Source organism: Neopsephotus bourkii, unplaced genomic scaffold (assembly GCF_033783945.1).
Source record: "Neopsephotus bourkii isolate Nb327-2 ecotype Australia unplaced genomic scaffold, CSIRO-AGI_Nbou_v1 NB_673, whole genome shotgun sequence".
NCBI classification, from domain to species: domain Eukaryota; kingdom Metazoa; phylum Chordata; class Aves; order Psittaciformes; family Psittacidae; genus Neopsephotus; species Neopsephotus bourkii.
The window spans coordinates 1191580-1206406 of NW_026901172.1; the positions used below are offsets into that span (position 1 = coordinate 1191580).

The following is a 14827-nucleotide window of genomic DNA, read 5'->3' on the forward strand; positions in this document are numbered from 1 at the left end:
CAGTGGATAGACAGTCTGCTTATGCTAGTCCTGATTATCAGAATATGTTTTCCCAGATGGCAGTACAAACACCAGCAGCCTGCTGAAATCATTGCCAGGAGGAAAATAAAATGTATAGGTGGTGGTTGTTAAGAGAGGGAGAGATGTTATTACAGAAGGATGTCAGTAACCCAACAGGAGGATCTGCATGCTAATCACATGATAACTTGAGCCTGAGATAAAAGGAAGATCCTTCTTGAATCCGGGAAGGAAATAAATAGGTGGGGAAACTAGCAGAAAGCACACTAAGAAGGAAAAGAATCGGATAGCAAAAGGGACAGCAGGAACAGGAGAGTTCAAGAGTGCAAATGTATGTAAAGAAAAGGGATAGTGTGGCCACATCTCAGATACGGAATAGCTCTCCTTCATCCATAGCTGTTAATAACAAGAACCTCAACCTTTCTAAAGCCTACTTTAGCCTACATTGCGCAGAATACAGAGCTGAAAATCCTGAAGCAAAAGCAGAAAAGCAGAAAAACATACATCATAGAAGTGATACTGTTCTGATTCAAAGATGTTAAGAATGACAATGCACTAAAGCATATTAATCTTTTAATAATGATAAAAGGGGCACAGAAGAAAAGAGAGAAGAGATATTTGAAAGAATGAATTAAAATGTGAAAATACTGGAAATAAGTAACTCTTGTAAAACTTTTGTTTGAAAAGGTACTGATGTGTGTTTTAGTGCTTGCTATTTGATCTGTAGTGAAATATTGAGGGTTACAATTTGCTTGAAGGATATGACTTGCTTATTAGTAAGCACTAGATTAGTCTGTGGGACAACAACATCCAGTGGGTGTCATTATTCTTATTCTGGAGCACATTCTGCTGGTTGTTTAAAAATAGTCTGTAATGGCAGAGTAATGACAAGAGCTCTTTCCTATCCTGCAGGCTAAACCAAATGACATGATGGATGTCTTGTTTTCAGTGTTAATAACTTTTAATGCAGTGTTCAGATCTCCTTTTGGCTGGATAGAAAGTGTGTTTTTGCTGGACAGGTTACTTAAGTTTATGAAGGTTTCAAAGTTTTGAGTAAATTAAGGTAAAGATAAAGAATTACTTAATATGCATGTCTATGGAGGTCATCTATGACTCCTGAATCAGTCCATCTGACACCTATTATGGAAAAGCTGGGTAGCTGTGTCTCACATTTTGACCTAGTGTACCGACTTATAAAAGCCTACCGGTACAAATGTGAGTATGGGAGGGCAGTCATTTGGGACTGGCCTCATAAAAATCATGTTTACATTGCACCTTTTAAAAAGACATCAGCATTGTTTCAGCAAAAGTAGATTTATTGCATGGTATCTAAAATACTTTGACACTGTGGAAGAGATCCAAAAGGACACATGCTAAGCATCACATGCTTTCCTACACTTTGTCTGCTATACACACTTCTCGTTCTCAGTCTCTCTTGAGAATCTTCAGAATATTTTTAAGTCTGCCTCAGAGTATGAAAAATGCCAACTAAGTTAAAGGTGGAAGTGACTTATAACAGCAGTGATGTTATATAAGCTTTCATTGTTACGGGAATGTTCCAGACTTATTTAATGCCTCAATTTAGTTAATCTCAAGTAGGAAGACTCTAGCAACTCAAACTCTAAACTCTAGTAAAGCCACTGATCTCAAAAAGGCCCAGCATGCCTGTTTTGCAGAATGCATGTTTTCTTAGTGATTAAAAAATATCTAAACATGAAGCTCTTCAGTTCTGTATTGTTTATGAGAATACATTTGCAACATATGCTGCCAATTCAGTTGAATAGATTTGTTCCCTCTGAAGTGTGAACATTATTTTTAACTCCTTTAAGAAATTGTAATAGTGTTGCCTAGTACAGAAAATTGCTTTAAACAACCCTATCCAAAATTCCTAATATGAACGCATGCATGTCTCTGAGCAGCAAAAATTCAAGCATTAGCGGTAGAAGCCATACTTTTAGCTTTCCTTTCAAATAAACTCTGTCTATGAGAGCTGTGCCACTACATAGTTACAAGCCAGCTAGGACAAAGTACAGATTTTTGAAGACTGTAAAGCTTTAGCCTTTAATTTTCTGATTATTTAAATAACTTCCAGCCATGATGGAATTGCCATAATAACCATGGCAATCATGTTAAGACAAGCCCCAGCAGACCAATTTGATAGCAGAATCTTGCAATGGTGGCTTAAGCAAGAAGGTGTTAATGAAATGTAGCATGCTAACCAGAAGTAACACTTGGCATCTTTCGTGACGTCCAGCAAATGCTTTCATTTCTACTGCAGTGAGGAAGAAGATGTTTTTTTTTAGGAGGATTGGTAAACTGGTCACCAGATTTCTCATTGCAGATGCAAGGTGCAGTCTGGAGACCAGTTTGCCAGTTGAAAAGTAATACTCAAGAGAAAAAAAAGACAAACAAGAGAATATTACTTGTTGGGCTGCTGGATTTTGCTGGGTGCAGCACAACAGGATGCAAGAATGCAGCCTAGCAGAGGAGAAAGAGAGGGCTGCATTTCCACTTCAGCCTCCCCTTAAGCGAGTTAAGCAGGCTGTGATGCTTGCTGAAGCTTGGCTGTAGGTTTGCCCCATTCTGTAAGCAAGCTCCTGGCTCCTCTCTGGCATCTCCTGGGTATGTGCTTCTGCTGCAGGCTGAGTGCTTGCTAAGTTTGTTCTCTGTCCTGTCCTGTCCTGCACGCAGAACCTCCTCAGAGCCAAGCACAGGTCCTCTAAGGGAAGGAGTAATCTTCCTTTAGATGGTTCTGTCTGACAGGGATACAACAGCAGCAGCAAAGACAACAAAACTGGCAGCCTTCCAGTCTCCTGCCAATTTACCCCTTTCTCCAACTCATCCCCTGACATAACACATCATGCAGTATATGCGTTATAAACTGTGAACAAATAAAGATATCTGCAGCCTACCAAAATGCCTTTTATTGTGCAAGCTAGTGTATTACCAAAGAGAATAAAGATTAGATTGTAGTCAAAATACCATTCAAAAATTGTGATGATAAATGTGAGCATCAGCGGAATCATCTTGTGTCTGAAATAAAAATCCATTTCAGTCTGAATTCACAAAATAACTTTGTTTCTTGACTGAGTAGGCGCTGTTGGTTTGTGGCAGTGCTGCGAGATACGCGGCAGTTATTTGTGTGTGGAAAAAGCTGTTTTGTGAGGGTTGGCTTGCTCTTCTCTTAAATAGATTTTAAATTTTATTTTAATAGGAGTAATTGGAGCAGATGTGAAAGGACATAACCTGCCATGTGAGAACCAGCCAATTACATCCCGGGTTGCTATGATCTGTGGAACATCTTCATGCCACATGGGGGTAGGTTGTATGCATAGCTCTAATTTGTGCGGAATATGCTAGCTAATGTTTTTGAAGGGAAAAATGACCTTTGTCCTTCTCACCCTTATCCTTTTCCTTGATTTTTTTTTCTGGTAACTCTATCTTTACCTTTGGATATTAATTATATATTACCATGCATTTGCTATTAAGCAAGAACTTTAATAGTAGTAGAAATCAATACTGAAAAATGACATGGAAAGTAAAAACCACGATGCTGGAGTGGCTTAAAGAGCAGCCTGAAATCTGAGCCAAAGACTCTGAGCCTGAGTTATCTGTTACAAGCCTGTCACTAATGTGTTACAGAATAGTGTCTTTGGAGAAGGAGTGCATGTCTTCAGTCACAGCCCTTCTCCCCCACCTCTTCACTTAATCAGTGTAAATCCTTCTACCTCTGAAAGTTGCCATTATGTATAGAATTATGATATGTTTCATGACTAAAAAGAAAGAAAAATCCCAATAAGCCATTTTCACTTTGCTAATTTTTCTCAGTAAATTAATACAAAAGCTTTTCCTGAGATTGCAGTACAAATTTAGTGTCTGCTTTTGGAATTTATACCTTTTTCAAATGTATGAGTCTAAAAGCGTTCCCTTTAGATAAGTACCCTTTTCTGCTGCGTTTTTTGTTTAAAACTCATTTTGGTCTTAAATTTACACTGATTATAACTTGCATTTTTCCAAAATGAGCAAATGGCAATGGGAGTACTGGAGGTGTTAGAGAGGACTAACATGCTTCATGGAGAGAGCTCCAGTGGAGAAAAATAAAGGAAGCCGATAATAAAATGTCAGGCTTAACAGTAAGTTAAGTTGTCTTTGTAGTAACAGCATGAAAATGTGGTGATTTTGAGCATGAATAAATGGTGATCTTGTCACGCGGACTGTAGTTCAACAAAGCATTTTAGCATATGATTGAATTTAAAGATGTGAATAATCCCACTATTGTGAAGCAAAGCATTGAAAAAAATAAAACAGCTCACTTGGAGTATATTTTGGATTCCTTCCTAAACCAGAGTTTCGAACCTCAAACTCCACACTCTTAGCTTATTCTGTCTCTGAAAAATTACACCGGTACCTCTTTGTCTACCACAGGGCAGGTAGGGCACCATGCACTTACCAGCTCTGGGGGAAGAAGTCCCCCTTTGAGCCTGCCACTACTTTTATTATTTCCAGGTTTTTTGGTGGAGGTTTCTGCCCTCTCTGTGTGAACCCTTCCTAACCTATTTCATTTACTTGAGTTAGTTCAAATTCTTAAAATGAGTTAGGTAATAGACACATAACACTGGCCTGAAATGAGCTGAGGAGCTCGCAGTTTCCCCAAAAGGTAAGGGCAATGGTGAGCAGCTGGAAATGGGCCAGCTGGCTCTAACTCACTCCTTTAGTATAACTAGCCCTGGAGGAGGAGATGTGTGTGGCTATTTGTTCATTTTCAATATATGTATATTGGTAAGTTCCAGCGTAGACCCAGGTCACAATTATACTTTGTTTTGCTTCCCAAGCTAGAGCATGACTTATCAGTATAAACACTTTCACAGCACTTTTTTGTGCATGCCCTATAACCATGAGAGATGCGGCCCCATTAAACCTGCTAATGTAACAAAAGTGACCTGATAAAGTCCATGTTGATGTTAATCAATGTTCTGTTGTCATTAAAACAACCCCAAAGTCATACACAGACTGCACACCATAGACAAGGCAGAACCTTTTAAGGCTCCTAGTCACTTTAAGCAAACTTGGGTGTAGATGCTTGTGCAGGTTTAGGCTAGATTTAACTAGATGTGTATTTAAATGTAACTACTCAGCATTTTATAATCATTTCCTTAACTGCTTTCCTTCTCTCATCTGCAGAGAGGTATAACAATCTCTAGGCAGCAGACAATAAGCAAATTCTAAACTCCTCTGGATTTAATCTGTGAAAGGACTTTGCTTTACTGTTCTTTTATCTATTACCTGCATAGACTGTATAAAGTAAATGTTGAGCACACAGAGCAGTTGTATTTATGTTTTAATGAGACCTCTATGCAGCTGCATTTGGCTGAAATTAGCTGTTCCTTTTTTTAATTAGGGCTATAAAATGAAAGTATATTATACTTGTGTTTTGATAGAAATATATATTTTCTCTCTCCCTGTGCACCAAGGGACCCTCAGGGCTACAGAGATTAATCATCGAGTTTAATTTAATGCAGTGGGAGAGAGACCTGTGTGGTCAGGCGGGCATTAAAAAGTGCCTTTGATCTGCCTCAGGTGCACTGAGCCCCAGTGAGCCAGCAACAATAATACCTTTGTGAGATGATCAGAGAGGAGAGAGGGAGAAAATGGCCTGTGTGGAAACTCAAGGCCGTCCTTTGTTGTGGTTCTGGCAAAGGAAGGAGCCAACTGTCAGGAGAAATTCAGAAAACAGAAAGCAGGGTGAAAGTATGGTTGGATTTCTTTCAAGGGATCGTAACAGGAAACTGTTCAAAATCATCTGCTGTGCCTTGCTTTCCCTCCTCCCCCTCCTGTTCTGGGGAGGGCAGGGGTACTACTGCTGGTGTATGTGTGTTGGTACAGTATTTCCATTCTCTACACCAAATACTCCATGAGTCACAGGAGCAGGTATTGCTTGAACACAGCATTTACTTGAAGAGAAACTGCACCATGACCCAGTTTTTCATTACCTCAAGGACTCTAGAGATCTTGAACAAAAGACTTCGCTAATCGTGCCTTTGATATTTTAGAAAGTACAAATGTGGGACCTAATTTTACTCATGGCTATAATAGTTTAATTTGTGGTAGAACTACCATTTTTAAGTGAGGATACACTTTTGGAATTAACCACTGGCAGTTTGGGGTAATCAGACACACACAAAGCGTTTTGTGTTTCTGTTGAGATACTTGAATAGCTCATGAAAGAAGCAAGAAGCAGACTGTAATTAGGTTACTGATCCAAGTCCAGGTCTGAGCTAGTTGCAGAAAGTCACTGCCACCTCAGGGCTCATCCATTATCCATGAGCAAAAAGGAAAGAAAAGATGGTTTTCTGAATATTTTTGGACCGTTAATTCATTTTACATGATTCTCTGCTGCCTCCTTTGCCCTAGAAAAGTCATCAGCAGAATCTGCATTTGCCATGGCAAATAACCTGTCCTTTTACTTGCCAAAGGTTGTCTCTCAGTTTAGGGCCGGGATTCACTGGCTGCAGGTTTGATCTCTCTCTGCAGCATAGGTATTCCTTTCAAGTGATGGATACTCAGTGGCTGACTTTCCTGAGTGGGCTGCTGCATGTCACTATGCTTTGCAGACAGGGGCTCTAAGCTCCAGCACCCACATTCAGTTTTGGAACTTTTAGGAGACTTTCCTTGTGTAGCCATGGAGACTACACAAAATGTGTGAGCAGTTTTTCACAGTAAAATAGCAGCAGGTTTGAAGCATTGAAATAAGAGCTTGCATGTTGTTCCTAACGAGTAGTTTGCATGGGTCTAACAGACATGCTCTAACTTCTGGGAATAAGGTAATTGGTTTCACTAAAAGCCTGACTTCCTGTCAATATCTTATGGGGTTTATGGGATATTTGAAAGGTTTCAAAAATCCTTTATTTTCTCCTGAAACCTTTATGTGATTTAGGAGATATAGGTAGATTCTGCACTATGTTGTCTCAGTCCTGAACACAAGCATGCTTGCCCTTATGCAGATGTATAAAACCACCAAGAATTGAGTTTACTCTTGGCTGCCAGTTAGCAATCAACAAAAAAGTAATATGAGGAAGCAGTGTGGCAGGGGAGTTGGACACAGACATTCCCTAGTGTTCTTTGGAGCAAGTGATCTAGCAGTACTGCTGCTGCTTTCTGGTTTTAAACTGAAAGAGGGTAGATACAGACTAGCTTATAAATATATGAAGGCACTTTTTTACAATGATGGTGCTGAGGCGCTGGCACAGGGTGCCCTGAGGAGCTGTGGCTGCCGCATCCCTGGCAGTGTTAGGTTGGATGGGGCTTGGAGCAACCTGGTCTAGTGGAAGGTGACAGTGGGCTGGAACTGGGTGAGCTTTCCAGGTCCCTTCCAACCCAAACCATTCTGTGATCCTGTGATTCTGTTCTATAGGACATGGGAAATCTTATAGTATGGGAAATCTTGCAGTTTCCCATACCTGATATCAGCATAGCACTCCTCTTGTGGGCACCAAACTTGCAAAATAAAACATCCTTTTTCCTCAAAGTAGAAGTATCTACAGGTCAGAGGAAACTTACCTGACACTGAACAAACTGAGACCAGACAGGGACTGGTTTTTGGTAGGCAGAGATTATGGAAGGAGTTTGCAGAATTAAAATGGTAAGTGACATAAATGATAGATCTGTAATGGGAACAGTGAGAGTGCTGAGGGTTATGGAGTCACTAGGAGGGCAGAGTGGCTCTTGCCCCAGACTGGGACTTTTATGGAAGACAAGGAGGGATGTGCAAGCAGAGCTGCAAGGTTCAGAAATACTGAAGCCCATTGTGAGAAGGAGAAGGGGTCTTGGGGAGCACCCATCTTCTCTTTTGTTGGCTGCAGTATGGGACCACGCTAATCTTGTGTGTGTACAGGATATCTGCTATTTATGCATATTGAATAAAGTAGGAGAGATCCACATAAAATGGCCTTGTTGATAAAACACATATAAACTCTCATTTCTGCCTCTTTTGTTGTGAATTAGGCTCACTCAGAGATCAGCATTGTGCTTTGCACTTGTCCCAGAACAGTTGTTCCATTATCTAAATATTTGTCATTCTTGCTCTAACACCTTTTTGGATTCACAGCTGAAGGAAGTAGCCAGAGCAGCTTCTAATGGGAACACTGGCCTGATTTCAGCTTACTGAGGAGAGGGGGTCTGAATTTGGTGGCATTTTGAGTCCCAAACATCCAGGGTTTGTGTTCCCTCCCATGCACGTTTAGGGATGTGTCTATGTTCTTCTTCAGTCATTGCTTCTTCTTTATCAGCTCTCTATTCCAAATTTGTTTTTTGAGGGGATTGTCAAGGAATATTTTCAGGTTTAGGTGGAGACTCTTTTCCATCTGTTTTGTTACTTCTGTGACTCCTGTCATTGTGAACTGCCTCGCCTGGCTTGGTGCACAATTCCTTTTTCCCTGGGTGGTAATGTGTACGTGGTTTGAAGCTTGTAAGTTAGGGATTCTTTAAATTGGAGAGGCACAAGTAGTTTGTCTTCTATTTTTCCTTCAGATTTAGTACGTGATCTAAAAGCCAGAGCTTAAGCAACTACATGAACAGCAAAATAAGCAGATAATTTTGCTGTCCCAGTGTTTACTATGGATTATTTCAGGAAGAATATCCTATGCTCTCTTTTATCAAGCCTGCCTAGTCTTTGCCTGTTTTCTGCTAAAGGAACTTCAGCCCAATTTGCTTATTCTAAATTTGTTCATTCGATTCTCGTGATGACTGGCAAACACAATAGGGCTTCTTTGCTCCACAATATCCGCCCAAGCTGCCAGCTTTGTTCACACAAATAGAGTGTAAAGCACGTTTCCACCCCCAAAAGCATGCACAGTACGTGTCCTTTGCAGTACATCCTGGAGTGGAGACTGCAGAGACATGCTGGCTCAAAGTGTTCTCATAGCCTGATCTCTGTAATCTCGGTGGGAGCCAGACCAGCAAGTGGATTCAGTATATTTTGGCTCTGATACGAGAGTCTCCTCTTCAGAACATGCCACGTTGTTAAAGCAGCAGACTTCTGAGTAATTACTGCACAGGGACTTCTCAGCTGCTTGAAATCAGCTGTGATGAGGGGAAAGCTCGCAGGGACAAAATAGGCTGGTACTTGCTTTGCCAGCTATATTTAATCTAGTGGGATGGCACTGAGCAGTGTGTTTTGGAGTGAGTCGGAGGGCTGCGTGCAGCACTCCAGCCTCGCACTCTTCACTTGCTGCCGCACATGCAGCCCTGACATGAAACGTGCAGTCTCCGAGGGGACAGGGCTAGAAGCCCAGGGCAGCGCATCCCAGTGCCAACTGGCTGTGACCCAGGGTTTAGCAAAGGCAGCAATTTGTCCTTCTCCTGACCAGGGGAAAGGGGCTGGGCTTGGGAGGGTCAGGCGAGCAAGAAGGGGAGGAGGGGAAAAAACCCAAAGCAAACCTGTTAAAGGAAGGGCAGCCTAGATGAGTTTTTGAAATGATCTGTGTGAGCTTTATGAAATTGATAAGTCCTCTTGCTTTCTTAATATTCTTCTCTAAGGCCGGTTCTGCACATGAGTCACAGCTAGTGTCTTTCAAACGGGAGAAATAAATTAGGAACCTCTCTCCCTTGCTCTGTCCTCATTCAGTTCAGTTCTGCTGGCTTATATATATAATGCATTTGGCAGCAGTCACAGTGCTGACTTCCCAGCTAATGAAGATGTTTTACATTCAGGGAGGGCTGCATGAAATGAAAACCACATTGACTTCATGACTGTTGTTGCAGGTTGCCTGTCCTCAGTGTACACAGATTCAGCCTTCTGAGGAAAAGGTCACAGAGCCTATTTAGGTGCCTTTTCAGCCTGTGGCCTTAGAAAGAGTTATATATCCATAAAACTGCCGCCTTCTACTTGTCCCTCAAAGAAGTCCTCCACACCCTTTCTTAATGAGACTGACTCGTTCCATGTTCTAGCATCTTTGGTTTGAAAAAGAAGCAAACAAAACTTTAACATCCCCTTTGCTGGCATTAATTTGACACTGTATGCTTTCCATGCTTTGTTTTGTTTTTAAAAGGCAAGAAGTAAAATATTTCTGCTAGCAAGGTATATAAAAAAATGTTGCTTTTCTGACCTCCTTATTATATTAATAAAAACTAGGAAGACTTCAGTAGTGGTGGGGGATCATGTGCAGGCAGCCTCCAAAACCCAAAGCACTTACTTGCAGAACTAGTAAACCACAAAGCTTAAGATCTTGCAATGTAAATAGGAAGTCGGAGAGTTTACTTTAGAGCCAGCAGTGGTGAGTCTGTATAATGTTTATTTCTGCTTGCCTCCCAGCCTTTCCTAAAGCTTGGCAGAGATGAAAGGGAGGCTTGCGCAGTAAATGAGTTATTAAAAGGTTTTGTTATGAGCAAGATTCCTTTGTTCCTGGCCTGACATAATTCAAAGCTCAGGTGTATGCCTTGGTGACCGGGAGAATGGGACATTCCTGTTTAGGGTATGCCTGTCAGAGATGTCCAGGTTTTGCACCCCATTGCTTTGCTGAGAATCAGCCTGTTCCGGGGAAGGTAGCTGAAAGCAGTGCAATCGCTGTTGTATCTAAACTGGATAATGCTTAGTAATACTTCCTTCCCCTTTGTGAACAGATCATTTGGGTTCAACGACTCAAGGAATAGATGAGGACAGAGTGAATGTTCTGAAGAATATTCTGCTTGGAGACTCTCTGAAGGCAGATGTTCCAGAGATGTCTCACTGACATCAGTGAAAACACTTGCTATGAGAATTCCAACAGTCCTGGGGTTAACTGTCAGCTACCCTGTGTGACACAAAGTTGTGTATTAGGGAGTTGGATTTATAACACAAACCCTTTCAGCAGTGTCTTCTCTTTGGTGGTCTTGGGGAATGAATGGGTTCTCATAGGAACTGTTATTCTAGTTCTGTTGGGTGGGAGGCTGAGGTGCTGCATAGTTTAGTAGGTTTTTAATTGTTATGTCTTTACTTTTATAAACTGCTCCTATCCAGTGCTTTGGGAGTGGATGACATATGAGCTGGAAATTTTGCCTTTTATGTTGTGAAGTTCTTCCATGCTCTGAAAAGACAGAATTACACACTGTAGACAATAGCGTATTGCACTGTATGATAAACAATGTGTAAACCAGAGATCTGTTTTCTTCCTCCCTTAGATTTTCTGTTCTTTCTGATGTAAGCACAGTGGATGTAAAGGCTTATGTTGGGCCTCTTCCAGGTCTGACTACTAAAAGGGCTCCTGTCCTGTTCCTTACTCCTTTCCCACATTTTGCCTTAGAAAGAGGGAGTAAGAGAGACAGAGCTTCTTACGTCCTGATGTTGACACTAGTTAGATTTATCTGGTCTGGCTGCTGGAAATACCAGGCTGCATAATTTGGGCCTCTCTACTTCAAGCAGTGTGCCACCGAAGGCTACCTGTTAGTAGATCTAGCTCTAGAAGCTAGCACCTTGCACCTTTATTTCCTAACTATAGCAGTTGTTTCTTTGAATAGGGTTTGGAGGATTTTGTTTCTTCTGTTGTAGGAAGCAGGTTGTATTCTGGATTCTGTAGCTGAAATGATAAATGAAAAATGCTGAATTTGACTTCTTTCCTTGATGTTCAGATAGCACAGCATCACTCCATCAGGAGTCCATCAGGGGCAGTGGCCCTTCATTGTACAGAAGATTTTTGTCTTTCCTTTTCTGTATTCTTCAAAGTGATGATATCAGATTTGACAGGTACAACACTCTCGTCAGTGCTGCAAACTAACCACTTCTGACTGCTCCTCTCTAGACCCAGAAGAATGTAGTAGCCTGAAGCCCACAGTCTTGAGCAAACCCAAGTGAATTCCTGGAGTGGTCTGTTCTGAGGAGAGCTGGATGGGGGATTCTCTCATATCACAAGCGTATTTATGTGTAAAGAATGGCCCTTCTGGATCCCTTGTTTAGCTTGGTTTTGTGAGTTGTCAAGAATTTATTAAACAGCCTGCTTATTCTGTGTGTTTAAATCTCATGGTGAATAAAAATGACTTCTTTTTTTATTCTTATTTTCTTACAAGAAGTGAACTGAGCTGTAAAAGAATAACTAAAATACAAATGAAATGAGGTATGGTAAGGGGTAACTTTGGTCATGAGTTAGGTTGTCTCTGGGTCCTGAAACAAGTAAACAGAGTTTTCAAGGGGATACAGTAGTTGTATGAAAAGCAACTTCATAGTTTTCTGTTTAAAGAATTTTGAATTAGCTGTATTTACAAGAGTAATGTGGAATTTGGGGTCAAAATCCCAGGTTTTGTTCAGTGTTGTTGGTTTGCTGTAGGAGTCTGTCAGACTGTTCTTCTCCTTAGTTTACTCACGTGCAATATGAGAATGAAACTGAAGCTGTGCAGAGATCTCTCCAATGAAAGGTGTGATAACAGGTGCTGGGTATTAAGCACTCTATGGTCCACCAAGGTGGTATAGATGCAACAGTATTTCTAAGTATCCTTTTATTTTTCTGAACTGCCACACTTCCTCCGGTCAGAGGGAGCTGTGTTTTCATCAGTACTTGGGCAGTAGGTTTTTTTTTTTCCATTTCCAATTTTATTCACCCTCTCATGAATCAGTAGTTCTTCATTTAAACTTCCTGCTCCAGCAGTGGGTGGGGGAATCTTAGAGGGGGCAAGTTTTATTAGGGAGGAAGTAAATCTCTTGTCATATAATCATTCTGGGAGCAAAATGACAAGAAGCATTCGCTGCTGCTTTTCTCCCACTGTCAGCTGGGAATCACAGTTTATGCTGAGTTCATTGTTTATAACTGTGGGTGAAGGCCTGAGGTCCTCTCTCAGTGTTTACTCTGGCCTTGGGAGTTTGTCTCAGTAAGTAAGGGCTGAATAAACACCAAGTAAGGTTCTCAGGATTTACCCATTTCATTATTCAAGTGTTTAAAAATACATTTAAAATAGTGTGTGATAGCATATCCCATATAGTGTAAATCTGCTCCCAGTAACTCAGGGCTATTGGAGAAGAAGATTCATTTTCCCTGTAAGTGTGACATTATGGTTGGTAGTGGCCTTCACTGGCATAGAAGGAATGCTTACCTAAAGGTGAAAAAAAGAAAATAAATCTCTAAAATGAACTGTATAATACATTAAATAAATAAGAAAGGCCATAAGATACATGGGAAGGACATCCAGTGTAGATAAATACACCAAACCGCATTTGAAAAGATTTTGGTTTTCTTTGATATTTTCCATTAATTGCATTAAAACTGCAGGTTTTGAAGAATAATTCTCCCTCATAAATAATGTTAGGAATAATACCTGCATGCAAAAATCCCCTCGAGCTTTCTGTTTAAATGCCACATTTGAGATTTGTTTCTCACCTTTGCCTTGAATTCCTGTCGCATCAGCTACTAAGCTTCAAGTTCTTCAGGACTGTCAATGTCTGATAGAATGAGTTGAATGAGTTGGGGTTATCAAGACTTGGACCACTCAGCATGAGTATTAGAGACGACCATGGAAATAGTTTTCAAGAGAACACAAGGATCTTCTGATACAATCTCCAGGAAAGGGTATGAGACAGGACAATGTTTATCTTCCTATAATTCACATTTCTGACATCAGCTCTTTGGGAAAAGATCAGTGCTAGAAACCTCCTATGGAGCCCCTCTGTTCCTGTGCTGGCCCGGGACTACACAGGGTTTGCCTGGTAGGCTTGGTGGGTTTTTCTTAAGTATCATTTGGAGATGGCGTTGGTTTTGTATCTGGTGAGTGAGGTGCAGCATCCACCAGTATTTGTGTTCTGTGTGCATAGTTCCTAACCTTTCAGGTAGGGATAAGGTGTCCCTAGTCTTCTAAAACAAGATAATGCTGCAGGTGGTGTCAGAGGCATGTCTGTTTAGAAACCAGAAATGAAGTCAAAGGGCTGTGAGCTAAAGGACTCATTTTAAGACACTTAAAAAACTCCAATGCTCTTGTACAAGTCTGGCACTTACCTAGAAGTCGTTGTTCACCTCAACTCACTGGAGGCTGGGATGACATACTGGGGAAGAATTATTGTATGTTTAACCTGTTTCTGGGCTCTTCCCTAAGCCATCTGTTACTGGCCACTGTTAACAACAGGCTAGCGAGCTTTATGGATCTTTGGTTTGACTTTCTGATTCTATTTTACCTTTAAACATTGAGATGAATTAGTTCATATTGTGATAAGCTTTCAGGAATGTAATTTACCATAGCAGCAAACTGTAGTGTTATAAAGTGCATATTTAAAATGGCCTGCAGTTAGTTGTCTCTGCTGGAAGATTTATAATCTTCACATAAACTGGCACTTTGTGACAGTGAGTATCTATCATTGGAAGAGAAGTAAAAATAAATGGGTGGTATAAATTGTTCTAGCTCATTTGAGGCCCTATATCCCCAGTGAGCTATTGTTATGAGGGGCACAGAAGTAACTGCTGTGAGTCATGGAGCAGCATTGCTTTAGAAGGGTACATAATGGCATTTCAACAGAGGACACAAGCAGAAGCTATGGTGTAACCAGACAACCTTTCAGTCCATTTATCAAAGCAGTTGTAGTTCCCATTTCAAGAAAGGCGACACAGTAAATATGAGCAAAAGAAAAAAGTTTATCTGTATATCTGAATCCAGACATTTCACTAAATAAAACAGCAAAATAAATCAATGCAGAACTGCTAGTGCTTAAGTGCTTAGTAAAGAGCTTGTGAATCCATCACAAATGTGGGCTGTTTTTTTTGTTGCTGTTTTGGATCCTGAGAATAATTTAACAGATTAAGGGTCTTTTTTTTTTTGCCAATTTATGTAAGAAATCTTGACCTTTATAAACACAAAGAAAAGA

General features: G+C 40.7%; 1 protein-coding gene across 18 annotated transcripts in view; it reads left to right on the forward strand.

Annotated features, from left to right (window-relative positions):
- FGGY (FGGY carbohydrate kinase domain containing) overlaps window positions 1-14827 on the forward strand; it is a 325223-nt gene that overhangs the window by 252129 nt on the left and 58267 nt on the right. For all 18 annotated transcript variants that reach the window (XR_009725433.1, XM_061353407.1, XM_061353412.1 and 15 more), the window contains one exon: window positions 3233-3336. Coding sequence is in view for 17 of the 18 variants with exons in the window: in XM_061353407.1 (XP_061209391.1) it covers window positions 3233-3336 (104 nt within the window). In the remaining variant the exon portion in view is untranslated. The remainder of the gene's footprint in view (window positions 1-3232; window positions 3337-14827) is intronic.